Genomic DNA, 16,120 nt, shown 5'->3' on the forward strand with positions numbered 1-16,120 from the left:
TCCCTTCCAAGGCACTTATGCAGCTACATTTGGATGCATTAGTACATGTAGATATGTAAAGATGAAATACGATTTGTCCCTGTAATAAGGTCAAGGTCCCAGGGGTGGCTGTTGCCCCCTGGTGGCTCTGCAACAGTGCCTGCTCTGCCCCTAAAGTGCCATTCCATCTTGCCTGCTATGCCTTGATAGAAATAGTCATAGATAGGGATGCTGCCCACAGACCTTAGCATAGCTCTGGTTTCACTGAACCCCCACTAGGGTCCCCAGCACCCTAGTGGTCATTGGTGGTCCTCACACCCAACACTGGGCCTTACTTAGTAGCTGTGCCACCGGAGGGTACCTCAAGCCTTATGGGCTAATTACTTGGCTTCAAATCTTCCCCTGCACCATGCCTCATGCCTTGTGGGTGTTACGGTCATCACTGTTGAGGCTTTGGTTTCCCTGGCCTCCACCCTTTTAATCTGGCTAGGCCTTCTAGCCTAGGCCCACTGCATCGGACCTGGCTTTGGGGCTCTAGCTCATGTTTGTTCCTTCCATCACCGGCCCCTGGTCCCTGTCTGCTGGGCCCCTGGCCGGCTGCATCCCTCTCTGGTGCCGGGCCCCTGTCTCGGTGCATCACACTATACCCGCTCTAGGCTCAATACTCACCAGAGCCTTGAGCTTGCCCCTGGCTGGGCTCAAGGCAGTTGTGTGCCCCTTGGGCACTATATGTTCCCAGGGTGCTGCCTACATCCATCAGCTGACTGCCCGCAGGTGCCTGCCATTTACCCCATTAGCCTATTGCCCTGATGCCCTGCAGTTTTGCTTAGCCTGCCATGCTCCCTGGCTGAGCTGCTATTTATCTTAAAGTAACAGGTAGCTCCAGGCTGTCTGTGTACAGTCCCTAATAGTGTTGCCATTCAATTTTTAGTAAAACAAACTCTAAAATACCCTTTAGTTCACCCAGTTCTTAAGGTTCATCTGTCCATTTCTACACAACTGGGTGTGACCATGACAGATTGAAAGCTGTCAGCACTCATGCCTGACCTGCCTACATTGCCCCATACACTACATTGGATTACGCTACAGATATTAGGGTCAAGAAAGACCAAATTAACTTGGCATTCTAGAATTGACACATAGGGAAACCTTTGGAAAAAAGTTTGGTTTGTTCTTTCCCTGCATAGGTCCTGTCGCCTGCTTGTCCTCTAGCTTACAGGGAGAAGGTGCTGAGTGCACAGACTCTGCCTTCTATGCCTGCCTCCTCCCCCTGCACCTTTAGAGGGAAGAGATAGCAAAGGGCTGTGGGGCAAGGTTACAGACCTGTCTGTAATGTATCAACAGTTTCAACTGGCAAGGTTAACCAACTGATACACCTGCTTGTTTTCTGCAGCAACAAGATAAAGATGAATCTGGCTTCATTTTTAAGTGAATGTCACTGCTAAAGCAGGAACGATTTAAAGATTCTGCTAATAATACCATCTACAGAAGTGCAGTAGAGACATTTACAATCTATGGGCTGAGCTGGCATGTGGTCTGCATGGGCTTTCATTATACTTTTATGGAGACCCCTCTAGCTCTATGGATCTATTGACTAAGATGCAATTGAGAGCTAACATGGCTCAACGTAGTTTGAAACATCTTCCAAAGCAAGGTGAGTTGGGAGCAGACATACAGTAAAAAGAATAATGTCCAGTTTCCCTGTAGTATGAACAAAGTGACTTCACGTTTGAATAATGTAGTTTAAATAAGGATGTGGATATCTTCTGAAAATATATATACTTGTTTAAAAAAATAGCAAGAAATTAAGAAAAATGTAATAAAGGGGAAAAAAAACAAAAGAGCGACAGGGCAACAAGAAAGTTACAATAAAGGGAAATGATTGCTTATTGAGATGGTGGTTTTCACTAAATGTTCTTGCTCATCAGCTCTATTGGTTTACTATTGAGTTTGGGCTCTGCAAACAAAATGGATCCATCAAAGCTTATGGGGCAGGACTCCTTTCATCTTATGGGGAGCTTAAAGTAAGTAAAATATGTTTATATTTTTATTTATTTCTATAGTCCATTTTCTAAACTTTTGTGGAAAAAAAATTCATAATTATTCCTGACATCAAATACCATGAGGATATTTTTAAAAACACTAGTGTCATGTTCAAAAGCCTTCCTTTTTCACTCTTCACTCCTAAGGGAAAAGTGGATATTCCTTTGTCTCCTGTAATGGACACTACAATATGGATAGGAATATTGCTGAATTGTGCCTGTCTTCAAATTAAATAGTTGACATAGCTCTGAAGACTAACCATACTTGCATGCAGTTATACTGCCTTTATCAAACCTTTACCTGAAACTTGGCTTTCCCCTGCTTTAAACTAGTGTAGTTGTCCCTGCTACTCACTAGAGGGCAGTATTAAACCTATTACAAATTTTGCACGTTTTTGTCAATGAATACCCTGAATTTTCACATGATTGACTATCATAAACTGAATGTCAGAGAGCTGTAATATCACTGAAGGTGGCAAAGATTAATTTTTAAGAATTATAAATTCCAAAATATTCTTTAAAACTGATTCTAGCCTGGAACCTCTCTTATTTTATATGAAAACACACACCAGTTACCTAAATATAGTGCAATGTATTAATGTAGGAGGAAGAGAAACCAAACCCTTGTTGGAGGTATAAAGTATCCTCTTGCATAGGTCTATTATTTGATAGTAAAGCAGCCATTTACTTCTTGATTTGGTGAAACACTTAATTGCCTACTTAGTTTTAAGCACGGGTAGTCTCATTGAAGTCAATAGAACTACTCAGATACTTAAATGTGTTCTTATGTGTTTTATGGGGTTGAAGCCTTAGTAAATGCCAAAGGTAACATTGCACTCTCTTAAAGCATCGTTATAAGCCAAAATTCTCCATGGAAAAATATTTTAACATTAGACAAGTAGGGGGATATACTCTACTGCAGAACTGTGTGGGACCATGAATGCAGCCTGGGTTGTGTGACTATAACTAGAAGGTGTTTGTATTGCTACCTCATTCATAAACATTGCACAAACCTCCCCAAAATTCATTGATGGGGTGCTGTAGCACTCTAGGTGAGAGTATGGGGAAGGAAAGCTGCCAGCTATATGAAAACCTTTACAAGGTTTTTTTATGAGTTGCCAACTAGATAGGAATCAGATGTTATCTACATTTTAGCTCCCAGTGAGACTTCTGGCATTGGTTTGCTCAAAACACCTGCAAATTGAATAACAGGTTTGGTGTGCCCATTGAATGGTGCATGCTTTCAGGAGCTTTCCCTTGTCTAAGCCTGGAGATCCTTGCTGATTAATACTGGGTGTGTCTACACAAGATGCTAAATGCACAGTAGATTAATTCTCCTGAGCATTAGTGCAACCAGCAAAAAATGTGCTAATGCACAGTAGAATTAGTCTACTGAGCATTAGCATCACAAAAAAGCATGCACCAGCACTACTGCACAGTAGTGCCAATTAAAGCGCATTAAGTTAGTACCTGTACTAAACTTAATGTGCCCTAATTATGGTGCATTAAAGAATGTGTGGATGGGCCCAATAATATGTAAACTTGTGTTACAATAAGGTACTGTGCTCTGTTGATGCTTGTGTCAGAGATATAATTGGCCAGTATCATGTCTTGGGCAGTGGCAGCTTTGGTTGCAGAGGCATCAGCCGGAGGTTTGCTGCTGCAGGGGAGAAAGTCACCTTTTTTTTTGCCGCTGACATGTGTTGAGCAGCTAAAAAATCACCAGCAAAATAGCAGGTGACATCTCCTTTCCGCAGTAGTGAACTTTTAGCTGCTCCTACATGGTATGCTGCTATTGCCACTCTGTCCCTTCACACTGCCGGCACCAGAGCCACAGCAGGGAAGGTACAGGGTTCAGATGGAGGAGAGGTGGGGCTAGGAGGATGAGGCAGTCTCCTCCACTCCATTCCGTCTCTCTGCTTAGGTATGCCCTACTTGCCACCCATCCTTACACTACTAATGACTGTTTTAAAAGCTTTATAACAGCAGTACATGAATCATCTATGTAACATTGAACTTTCTGTCTTTGAAACAATAGACCAGCGGGCATCTCCGTACATTAAGCTCCAGTATCTTATGTTTGGTTTAGACTTATATCTGTTCTAGGAGAGAGACAGTGAGATTTTAATATTTTTAAAGGTTCCTTTTTCATTTCTGATAGTCATAATCAACAGTTATGAAGATTATACTGGATTTAATTTATTTTTAAAAAAACAATCAGGTCCATGATCAAAACCTGGAATGGAACAAGAGTTAAGCATTTGTTTTGTCTGCTTGCCCATCTGAATACTTGCTATCTTTAAATCAAATTTATTTGGATGTTAAACACAATAATAAAGGATAATGGCCCTCATGTTTGCAGATATTTATGTTTTGAGGCACCTAGGCAAAAGTTCAAAAAGTCAGCAAAGGTTAACTAGTACTTCTACTGTGTGGCCTCTAGGGATTTTGACAAAGCTTTAAATTTCTTTTAAGAAATTAATCACAATAGAGATTCCAGTTACAGTCTAAAGCTAGGTCTGTGTGTAAGAGAAATGGAGTTAATGTATGACCTTTGTTGTAAAGGCCAGAATTACATCTGCTGTTTAACTGAATGTAGAAAGCAAGGCATCTGAATCACTCACAGTGCTGCCTTTCCCATTAATGCAAACTGTGGAATCAGATATCACCTCCTCCTCTGCCAGGTTGTTGAATTTTGAATCTGTTGAAGGTATATGCTAAACATAAACATTAGTTTCCAGCACCTGGATCTGAGCATACCAGAATCTGTGTTTTCTCTATCTTCCAAGCTCTGGACTAAGCCCCCTTAGCGGTAGACAAACATCTGAAACAGGAATGGGTGAGAAGGCATACTCCTTGGCAGCATTTTCAAGAGAACTGGGAAGGTGGCCTACAGACATATCCAATATGGCAAGGTGGATCACCCAAACTCTTAAGTAGTAATAGTACCCAAATAGAACACCAGAATGAAATGGTTTCCATTCCTACCTGAGGGTATTTTGGGAGAGTAAGTTCATCATTGTGATTGAAAAATACCAAAACGATAGACAGCAAAGGACTTGTAAAGGTGTGACAGACTAAAGCAGTGCTGCTCAATCTTTGGTCTGACAGGCCAGATGGGTAGTACGGGGCTTACCCATGGGCTACATTGGGCCCCTTGCTGCCCCTGTGTGCTGAGATCAGGCCCTGAAGCCCCATGCTACCCCTGCCTGGCCCTGTACACTGGGGTGGGGCCCTGCACCACCCTGCACACCTGATTCAGTATGCAGGGCCATGCTCTGTGGCTTGTGGGGCTCCCCACAAGTCCAGAAATTTGGCAGCATTATTTCTTACCATATTTTCAGATCCGTGGTGATCCCTGCAGGCTGGATAACCTAGTGTTAGGGATCAGATCTGAACTTCAGGCCAGGCGCTGAGCATCCATGGATTAAAGGATAGTTGCAGAAACATAAATCTGTTTCCACAAACTCAAGACCACTGAGGTGTCACTGGAGCCTGGATCACTATCAGACAGTTGCTGAATAGTGATGCTTTGCCTTTGTGTCTGTTCCCAATCATTCTTTCTGGTAGATCTAGCACTATGAGGTCTGGTTAATGTGCTGGTTTGACTCGCATTTGGTTACCCAAAAGGGTAAATGACAAGTAGTCTTATGCATATTCAACTGGTTAACATGAGGGATTTTTAACAGCCAAAAAAAAAAAAAGACAACTTACTTCAATTTAACCATTTTATTCTATTCTACACACATTTTTATAGATCACTTATTATCAGCAGTATTTAGGTCTGTGGAGCCCAACCTTTTCACCCTGTGAGCTGAATGGGTGGTGTTTGGTCCATCTTAAGGCTAGATCTGTCCGGAGTGGGGGTAAGGGGTGGGGAGCTGGCCCTGATCTGGCTGCACAGTGGAACGGGTGTAGCTCAGATGAGGTTTAGGATGGTCCTTTGCTATTGGAAGAACAGGCCACAGTCTGAGTGATTCCCAAGGAAGTTCTGTCTCCCGCACAGATGAATTTCTTTTGATTATGAAAAATTTGAATCTTTCAGATGAACAGATTTGTTCACCATTCATTCCAGAGTTGTAGCTCCCCTGGGCACAGGCTGTGGAATGCTTTGAATATGAGAAATGAGATCTCAACATGTTACCACAGAATATTAAATACTTGTGTAGAGAGTGAAGGACAGGACTGATGTGCTCATGGTAACTCGTATTGCTGAGGAGACATACTAGAGTGTTACATGCTTGCAGTTTTGTAAGTCTAGTGGAGTCACTCCCAAGTATTACATATAATCCAGTTCAGAGGTGATGAGGTATGACTAACTGAGGTCAAGTCACTGTCTGACCAGATGAGATGGGGATTCCTAAAGCGGAGATGATAAGGTATAATACCACCATACGAATGCTTGTCAACAAGAAATCCAAGAACACTCCTAAATTATCAACTGATATGACGAATTGCAGGCATATTCTTTCAACTAGAAGAACCTACAGTACAGGCGTGGACACTTCCAGAATGTTTTCCACCTACCTCATCTCTGTCTTGCTCAAGTACAGCTTCAGCCAACTGCTTTTTACCCAAGATCTGATTCCTTCCAAGTTCTGGGTCATTGTGGTGGGAGTGATAGGGTCATAGGTGATGAAGGATAAGGAGAGCTGTATGTCGTCTGCCTCTTGCTGGTACTTGAGTCTTTATCACTGGACTCATTCTCCTAGTCGTAGCATGCAGATGTTCAAAAAGAGCAGAGAACCGTGTTTGACTTGAAGCTTAGCAGGTGAGGTGAGACACTACTGGCCAACATTGCTTCCTTGAACTGTATGAATAATCCCAAAACAACTTTTAGCTTTCCATTATACTGTATCTGTCAGCTGTTTTGCATTATGTAAAATGCTCCTCATGTTAACACTTAGGCTGGACTCTGTCCTACAACATGTAACACCTTGTACTGTACTTTTGGCAGTATTCAGTGATACATATGCTTCCTCTGCAGCACAGCAAGCCCTTCATTTCTCTGCACTCTTCCAGGCCATCAGTTTTTCAGCTGAACTTCCCACTGAAATCAAGGATAAGTTACGCCTAAATACCGATGGCTGAGTATGGTCGTATGGCTTGCAAGTTCCTCAAGCTCTTCCATATTGTTTCACAAAGCTTATAATTCCCACAGCCGTATGCTTGAGTATTACTAACACGCACATTTTAGACTTTATAAGTATTCTCAGATGTGTATCTTTATATTGTGCAGTGCAAATGATAGAACTGGGAAGAGCAAAATCTACTCAAATTTTATAATTTCTTTGGCCAAAATATTAGGCAAGGTCTGCCGTACTTCCATAGCAACCTGGCCTGCAAGTTAGGGTGAGATTCAAATTATTCAGAATTTTGGTTCAGTTCAGATAAGGGAAGCTTAATGAAACTGTTTGTATTTCTCAAGTCAGCAACTTGAACTGAATATCTCATTCAGTGTCATTGGCTCTTGCAATTTTATCATTGTATGGGACTGTCATAATATGTGGTGTTTGTCTTAAAGCCCCAGCTCAGAGATTTAGGAGAATCTCTACTTTCATTGAAAAATGTATATTTATGTTGCAATCGAACAGAATGATTGATTTTTGTATTGACATATCCAAGATAGCATTAAGGTAACTAGCTTAGGCCTCAGTAGCAATCAAGTTATGGAATCCTGGGTTTCCACACAGCCTGCAAAAGCACTCCCCACTGCCTGGAGTACATAACCAGTGACTGATGCTGAGGCAGCTGCTGCAGTGCTGCATAGGTACTTGAGCCAGCTAATTTTAAACCAGCTCAGGCATGTCCACATGCCTCGGTCACATCTTTGACCTGCAGAGGAAGCAGGCTGTTTGCAACTCTTGTGACTGACTGTAGAGAAAAGTTTGAAAATATAACCTGACTAGACCCTAAAAGTTCAAAAATGATAAAACAAACGTGTTTTTTTTAAAATATATATTATTATCAAGGGGTGGGGGTGAGCCTAACCCATGACTTTTGAGCACTTGAAGCTGGGAATGGTGCAAAAGATCAGAGACTCTCCTGAGAAATTTGCCTCACTTTGGGTGCCAGTTGCATGACCAGGGCAAGCATTAGGGGTGTGTGAAGAGGGCCCTATTCAATTCAGATTCAGCCTGAATTGGAGACAGTGATTCAGTTCCTTGATTCAGATCCCTGTCCCCGATTCAATTTGGCCGAATCCAAATCTGAAGATTTGATACTGATTCAGAGAATCAGTGATTCAGACATAGACACAGCTTTAAAAGTTTTTTTTTCTACATACCTTGAGGTAGCAGGTGCAGCTCATGATTGCTGCGATGCTGGGGCACATGGAGAGTCCTACAGGAGTGCAGGGGGGGCCCTCCACATGCTCAGCAGCAAACCCGGAATTGGATCAGAAGTACTTCCGGTCCACTTCCAGGTCTGCCAGGGAGCGTGCTGAGCCCCCCCCCACACACACCCCTCCCTGGCTCAGCGATCAGCTGCAGGAGGCACCAGTCACTGAGCCAAGGAGGTGCAGGGAGGACCCAGAAGTGGACTGGACATGTTTCTGGTCCACTTCTGGGTCTGCTGCCAAGTGCACTGGGGAACCCCCTGCACTTCTGTGGGACACTCCATGCACCCCAGCATCACAGCATTCATGAGCTCCTGCTACCTAGAGGTATGTAGAAAAAAACATTTAAAGCTGTCTCTATGTCCGAATCTCTGAATCTTTCCGAATCTCTCTCAATCAATTTTGGAGGGGTCTGATTCGGAGAGATTAAGGGGTCCTCTGATTTGATTCAGATTTGGAGATTTGGCCACTGAATTGGGTTCAATCTCCACTGAATCTAATTGGGGACCAAAGCTTTGCACAGCCCTAGCAAGCATACCTTGGTATTTAGAAAGAGATTTTAGATCCTTATTTGGTAGGAGGCAAGTGATTCAAAACTGGATTCATAGCTCAAATATCAGAGAGAGTGCCAAACAGAGGGGCTCGTGGTAGAGGTGATATCTTTTATTAACCCAACTAGATACAGTAAAATCCCTGTTATCCAGCGTTCTACAAGGTAGAATACTTTATTAACTGGAATTTCTGGCTGGCTGGATGGACCCAGGGTGGAAAAGTTCATACGTGGCAGCGGCTACCACACGCCACCCTGTGTTGTTGCCGCTCTGCATGTGGCCACCACCACCCCATCCCGCTCTACATTATCTGCCTCAGATAACCAGAATTTTTACATGACCGGCATCTGGCATTCCTCACTCATGCTGGATAACAGGGATTTTATTGTATTTGCAAAAAAAGTCTTTATTTGCAAGCTTTCGGGCACACTTGCCCTTCTTCAGGCATAGAGAATGCAAAGATTGTAAAATTTATCCTAGGTGGAAATAAAAATTCATATTTCACAGGAGAGCTGAAGGTATTGTAAGATCTCCTGGTTGGAAAAGTTTGTTTTGTGCCAATTAGCCTCAGATAAAAATTAGAGCTGACTATTTAAATTTAAGACTCGAGAGAGTCTCTGATCATTTGTGGTATTGCCAACTTTAAGTGCTAAAAACTGTGGATTATTTATCTGTTTCCTGATAATATTCTGCTGACTGGAGAAGAGTTAAGATTTGCTGTGATTTCAGTGATGCTCAGGAGTTTCTTGCATTTTACTCTAGTGATATCCCAGAGCCAAGTGTTCTTCTAGTGACATGAGAAATTCATTAGACTCTGTTGAAGTTCTTCCACCAAATGATATGTTTCTGGGTTTCTATATTCACTGAGGCCAAGTTCTACCTTCAGTTACACAGGCAAATCTTCCACTGACTTCCATGGGAATTGTGTACACATACCTTATGACTGAATTTGGCCCTCAGTGTTCAGTCTTTATTTTTGTTTAGTAAGGGAGTTTGTGGCTTGTGCTTAATTGCTATTATTTGCCCCAGAGTCCTTGCCGGTGGTGGAACTAGGGTGGGGCAACTGCCCCGATCATAATCACTCTGTTATGGCAGGAGGGGGGAGGGAGAACAACTGCCACCAGCAGAGCTATGTTCATGATCATCCTGTTGCTGCTGCACCACAGGCAAGTTCCCGCTGCCCCTGTGCCCCAGGGACCCAGCCGCATTGCTTTGCGCTGGTCCCTGCTCATTATTACTCTGCATTTCATGTTTATGAAAGGGAGAGACTTGGTTTTGCTAAAAAAGATGTGGCATTCTCTGCAATTCTGGCTGTTTCCTTGCTCTTGTTCACTCACCCATCTTCAGTAGATTTGGCACTTTAGAGCCAGATTCTTTGATCCATGTTGCTCTACTTGAACTGGTGAAGTGGTGCAAAAGGATTGGACAATAAGGAGGTGCTAGATATCCTCTTGGGAACTATTGCCAGCTGGTATATGTTAGAGCAACCTTTAGGCTGCTGTATATACTGCAGGGCTGGGCAGATAGGCAGGGAATGTGTTGACTGTCCCTCAGTGAAGCCAAAAATCTGTGTTTTGGTACACGCGATGTAAACTTCAGAGAAGGGGTAACTTGCAACAGTTTTCTTTTCTTGTCAATGCACTCGCCAGCATGTATATCCATGACTTCCATTTAACTTCATCATTAACATCCATAAATACATTTTTAAATGGTTTCAGACTCTGAATTTGTTTCTACAGAAGGGCTATAGTGCTCCCATGTGACACTGCTTTAATGTACAAGGCACAGTTTATTAAAATAAACTTTAAACTATAATTGTAGTTTCCAGTAATTCATCATGAGCCATCCCCAATAGATTCTAGATTCTTAATCACTATATTTTTATTCATTTAATTCTAATTGTTATTGTTGCTGCTGTTGCTTTTTTCTACAGTTTGCTTTATCAAACAAGCCTGAGTACAAGCCATTTGATCCAGAAGTGACTGCAGTTCACCCATATCAGGATCAGACCTTCCAGCCTGTCTACTTCATAGCAGAAAATTTTGAAGATGCCAAAGCAAAACTCCAGTGAGTATGGTGTTGCTGCATAGCTTCTTCATTTACACGAGGGGTTGACAACCCAGCTTAGGTTTCAGGCAACTGGGCAGTATGACCCAGCCACCTCTGCCACTTCTCCCTGCTGTCCAACTGTGGCACACCAGAGAGAAAGTTCCCCATCTGCCAAGGTCCTGAGTGCCCAATTGTGGTGCAGGGCAGACAGAGGCCCTGCCACTGAATGCTGCCAAATCCGTGGTTCTGTGGGTGGGATCCAAAAGCTCTGTGGCCCGGAGTTTGACCCCTGATTCAGGTGAATACATCAGGCCAAATCCTAATCTTTAGTGCAGAAAACACAATATTGTACTCCTGTCACATCTGGTATCTGTGCCAGCAATGGTTTTGAGAATGCTGAAGCCTTGGCTCTTCCTTGAGCACAGCTTTAACTACAGAACCAGTTCTGTTAGTGTACACCAGAAGGCTTTGTTCCCACAGGATAAGGGAAATAGATGGCAGGGGTTATGTACTGGGTCAGGGAAGGCATTGGTCATAAGATGGGACACTAGTCTAAATCGCCTTCTTAACTCTCCAAATGAGGCTATTGTTCCAAGGTTCCCATGGCATGGTTTGCTGTTTTGGGAGTGATGCCAGGCTAGACATAGCCTTAGATTACAGTGTTCATGTTCAGTTATTAATTTAGTTTTCTGTAAACATTCTGCTAAAAAGTCACAGGGCAGAAGAGAAATAATGATTTTCAAGAGCATATATTTTAGTCAAACCTGAACAGAAATTCACAAGAAAAAAGGAAAACACTTTTCTTTGGCTTCAGGACTTTTTCTATGCCATATTTCCAAGACCCACTATAGCTGTGTTTTAGCTTCTGGAAAAGTCACAAGAATCCTTTGCTGGGCAACCTAAGTTCAGAGGTCACTATTAGCACCTACTAGGCTGCTTACAGACATTAAAAAAGTGGTGCTTTAAAGTCAGTGCACTCCTGCGCTGAGCCCAGCACATGTCCCAAAGAAGTATTGCTTTAGTTGGATCCAGCTAGCCCAACAACTGTGTAGATTGGGAGCTTTAGTGAGGCTTTTTTGCTGCTTTTATCCAATAGCTGATTCAGTCAGCTATTAGATAAGTGCTAAAAAGTCCTGCTGAAGCACATGATCTATGCAGATGCTGCCGAGCCAGGTTGAACTAACGTGCTGCTGCTGCTTCTGGTAAAGCGTGTTTTGTTTTGGGTTTTTTTTTCTATAAGCAGCCATAAATTCCAAATGGAAACATTGCCATAAATGACTGGTATCACTGTTTTGTTCATTCAAAGGACAGAGGAAAATATTCTGGGACTTGTAATACATACATACCATTTTTTTTCTTCTCTATAAGGATGGTTATCATGGTTACTTTTAAATAGAAAAATAACTGAATGGGTGTGCTCCCCTCCTGAATTACTCCAGTTCAGTACTAGCCTAATTGGGCACATCCACATCTGTGCTTTACTGCACAGTAGACTAATTTACTGCACAGTAAAGCATCACTGTCTACATGCGCGTAAACTAATTTAAAGTACTGTCAGATAGTCCCATCAGACACAGGTATTATCCAACAGTGGAGTAAATTACTGTGCTTAAATGCATGTGTAGACAGTGATGTCAGGATTAGCTTACTCCAATTCAAATTGTGCTGCGGTTTATTCAGTCACATTAATTGCACATGTAGACACTCCCATTCTGCCATAAAAGTATAGTAAAAAAGTGACAAATTAGGCCTCATAGATTATGTATATAGGTAAATAATGTTTGGACTTGTGGATATATCATTTTCCCCCACAGAAGCTATGCTTTGAAAATCCAGAAGCCTTTTACTCTTCACTATGATCCATTCACCTGCAGCATAGAGGTTCTGAATACACCCCAGAAAGTCAAGACCACACTCAAACAAATGAAAGAGGACCTGAAAAATCTCTGCTTTGCTCTTGAAAATATTTCTTAAAATTTTGTTAGCCAGTCTGAGCCAGTGCCAATGTGTCTGTGGATAATTCTAGAACTTACTGACTTAGTGGTGAAAATGCAGCTGTATGTAGATCCCCAACCCATGAGTAACACAGTCAAGATAGTCTCTTCTAAGCAATTTATGCCATTCAGTCTTAGCCACATTTATAACTAGTTCTAATATGTTTCTGTGGAAAAACAAGAACAAAATCCTGACTTTGATATGAGAGAGAACAGTGTGCAGTATATATATTAGCTATTATTTTACCTTCTCATGTTTGTTAATACTATATAGAAATTCATACCACTGTCCCAGGCCTGTATAAATGAATGGCACATAACTCTTCTCATGTGTGATTTGTATTATACACTTAAATGACACAAACCCCAAACTATCAGTCTTGATAACTCTCTGAAGGCATCATATATGCAGTCTATGGGCCTGATTCTGCTATCAGTTACTATGAAATCTAAGACTGACTACCATGAATGATTCCCTCACTGTGTCCAATAACTAGTGTCTATGGGGTTGAGCCCTAGTAAATGCTATATATTTCAGACTGGCATTTCACTCAATGGCTGTTGTATGCTGCTAGGTAATCTAGTGCTTAATTCAAAGTTCTATAGAAGTGTGCCAAGTATCGTCCCTGGACAAAATATAATCCACAATATTTGTAAGCCGGGACTGTCTCCTTTTGGAATTTAGAGTTTAGACTCTAAAGTATTCAAGTCCCACAAGGCAGAAGTCCAAGGAGTCTGATTAGATTAATATTTGAATTCTGGGACATTTACGGTAGGATTTTCAAAGTAGCTCAAAGGAGTTAGACCATCATCTCCCACTGAGTTTCTATGAAATGTGGATACCTAAAACTCCTCAGTCCCTTCAGAGCTATTAGCCTTTAGGTACAGTTCTCAAAAGTATCTGTGTGAGAGAGATACTGAAATCCCATTTCCAAAAATGAGTTAGGCACTTGGAAACTTGTCCAAATTAATCATAAAAGCATAGAAAAGTAGGTTTGGAATAATAGAATCATAGAACATTAGAGTTGGAAGGGACCTTAGGAGGTGATCTAGTCCAACCCCCTGCTCAAAGCAGGACCAGCTCCAGCTGTATCACCCCAGCCAAGGCTTTGTCCAGCTGGGTCTTAAAAACCACCAAGGATGAAGATTCCACCGCCTCTCTGGGTAACCTGTTCCAGTGCTTCACTACCCTCCTAGTGAGAAAGTTCTTCCTAATATCTAACCTAAACTTCCCTTGCTGCAACTTGAGACCATTGCTTCTTGTTCTGCCATCTGCCACCACTGAGAACAGTCTAGTTCCATCCTCTTTGGAACCCCCCTTCAGGGAATTGAAGGATTAAATTAAATCTCCCATCAGTCTTCCCTTCTCTAGTCTAAATAAGCCCAGTTCCTTCAGCTGTCCTCATAAGGCATGTGCCCCAGTCCCCTAACCATTTTCATTACCCTCTGCTGGACTCTCTCCAATTTGCCCACATCCTTTCTATAGTGGGGCCCCCAAAACTGGACTCAGTACTCCAGACGTGGCCTCCCAAGTGCTGAATAGAGGAGAATAATCGCATCCCTCGATCTGCTGGTAATGCTCCTAACAATGCAGCCCAGTATGCCATTAGCTATCTTCGCTATAAAGAGACACTGTTGGATCATATTCATCTTACTGTCCACTGTAACCACTGTGTCCTTTTCTGCAGAGTTGCTGCTTAGCCAGTTGGTCCCCAGCCTGTACCAGTTCATGGGATTTTGCCATCCTAAGTGCAGGACTTTGCACTTGTCCTTAGTGACCTTTGTGAGATTTTTTTTTTTTTTTGGTTCAATTTTCTAATTTGTTGAGGTCTCTCTGAATCCTAGCCCTACCCTCCAGCGTATCTACTACTCCCCACAGCTTGGTGTCATCTGAAAACTTGCTGAGGGTGCACTCTATGCCATCTTCCAGGTCATTGATGAAAATATTGAACAAAACTGGCCCCAGGACTGAGACCATATGAAAAGCCTTACTAAAGTCAAGGTATATCACATCCACTGCTCTTCCTGCATCCACAGAGCCAGTCATCTCATCATAGAAGGCAATCAGGTTGGTCAAGCATGACTTGCCCTTGATGAATCCATGCTGACTGTTCCTAATGACCTTCTTCTCCTCCTCCATGTGCTTAGAAATGGATTCCTTGAGACCTGCTCCATGATTTTTCCAGGGACTGATGTGAGTCTGTAGTTCCCTGTATTCTCCTTCTTCCCCTTCTTAAAGATGGGCACTATATTTGCCCTTTTCCAGTCATCCAGGATTACTCTGGATCCGCATGAGTTTTCAAAGATGATGGCCAGTGGCTCTGCAATCACATCAGCCAACTCCCTCAGCACCTTCTGCATTCTCTGTGGCCACATAAACTTGTATACATCCAGGTTTTCTATTAGTCCCTAACCTGTTCTTTTACCCCTGTTGGCTGCTTACCTCCTTCCCAGACTGTGCTCCTTCCCAGTCTGGGAGCTGACATTGCCTGTGAACACTGAAGTAAAAAAGGCATTGAGCACTTCAGCCTTTTCTGCATCCTCTGTCACTAGGTTGCATCCCTCATTTCTTAAAGGACCCACACTTTCCCTGATCCTCCTCTTGTTACTGATAGGGCTGTGCTAGGCTTCGGACAGAGCTTCGGATCCAAAGAAGCTTTGGGGTCCGAAGCAGCACATCCAAGTTGAAGCGCCGACCTCCTTCAGCTTCCCAAAGCAGTTCAGAGCCGCCTCGGAGCCACCTCTAAGATCCGGCCACAGGGTATAATGGGGAAACAATAAAATACCTATAATTTTGTCATTTTTTGTCTGATTTGGATGAAATTTTCAGAAATGGTAGGCTCTGCAGAGAGAATGAAGCCTACCATGTTTCAAAAAGATCGGTACAGGGGTTTGGGGGAAACAGCATCCCAAATTCTTGAAAGCAAAGCTCATGTCACGTCTAAGTGTTACAACATAGCAGGGTAAAAAACTGCAGGGATGGTAGCCTATGCTGAGACCACAAAGCCTGTCAAGTTTCAAGAAGATCAGTGCAAGGGTTTTGGGGCAACTGTACCCCAAATTCTTGAAAGCCAAACTCCTGTCATGGCTGTGTGTCACACCACAGGGGGGTCAAAACTGCAGGGGTGATAGCTCTTACTGAGGCCACAAAGCCTGCCAGGTTTCAAG

At 42.7% G+C, this 16,120-nt stretch overlaps 1 protein-coding gene across 1 annotated transcript in view; it reads left to right on the plus strand.

Annotated features, from left to right (window-relative positions):
* The window catches only part of LOC102381461 (tyrosine 3-monooxygenase-like), a 43,808-nt gene extending 30,876 nt beyond the window's left edge, over window positions 1–12,932 (plus strand). Inside the window, exons 10-12 of the mRNA XM_006019549.3 lie at window positions 1,908–2,003; window positions 10,843–10,976; window positions 12,773–12,932. Coding sequence (XP_006019611.1) covers window positions 1,908–2,003; window positions 10,843–10,976; window positions 12,773–12,932 — 390 coding nt within the window. The remainder of the gene's footprint in view (window positions 1–1,907; window positions 2,004–10,842; window positions 10,977–12,772) is intronic.
* The last annotated feature ends 3,188 nt before the right edge of the window (window positions 12,933–16,120 follow it).

The sequence above is a fragment of the Alligator sinensis genome, unplaced genomic scaffold (genome assembly GCF_000455745.1).
Source record: "Alligator sinensis unplaced genomic scaffold, ASM45574v1 scaffold74_2, whole genome shotgun sequence".
Lineage (NCBI taxonomy): Eukaryota > Metazoa > Chordata > Crocodylia > Alligatoridae > Alligator > Alligator sinensis.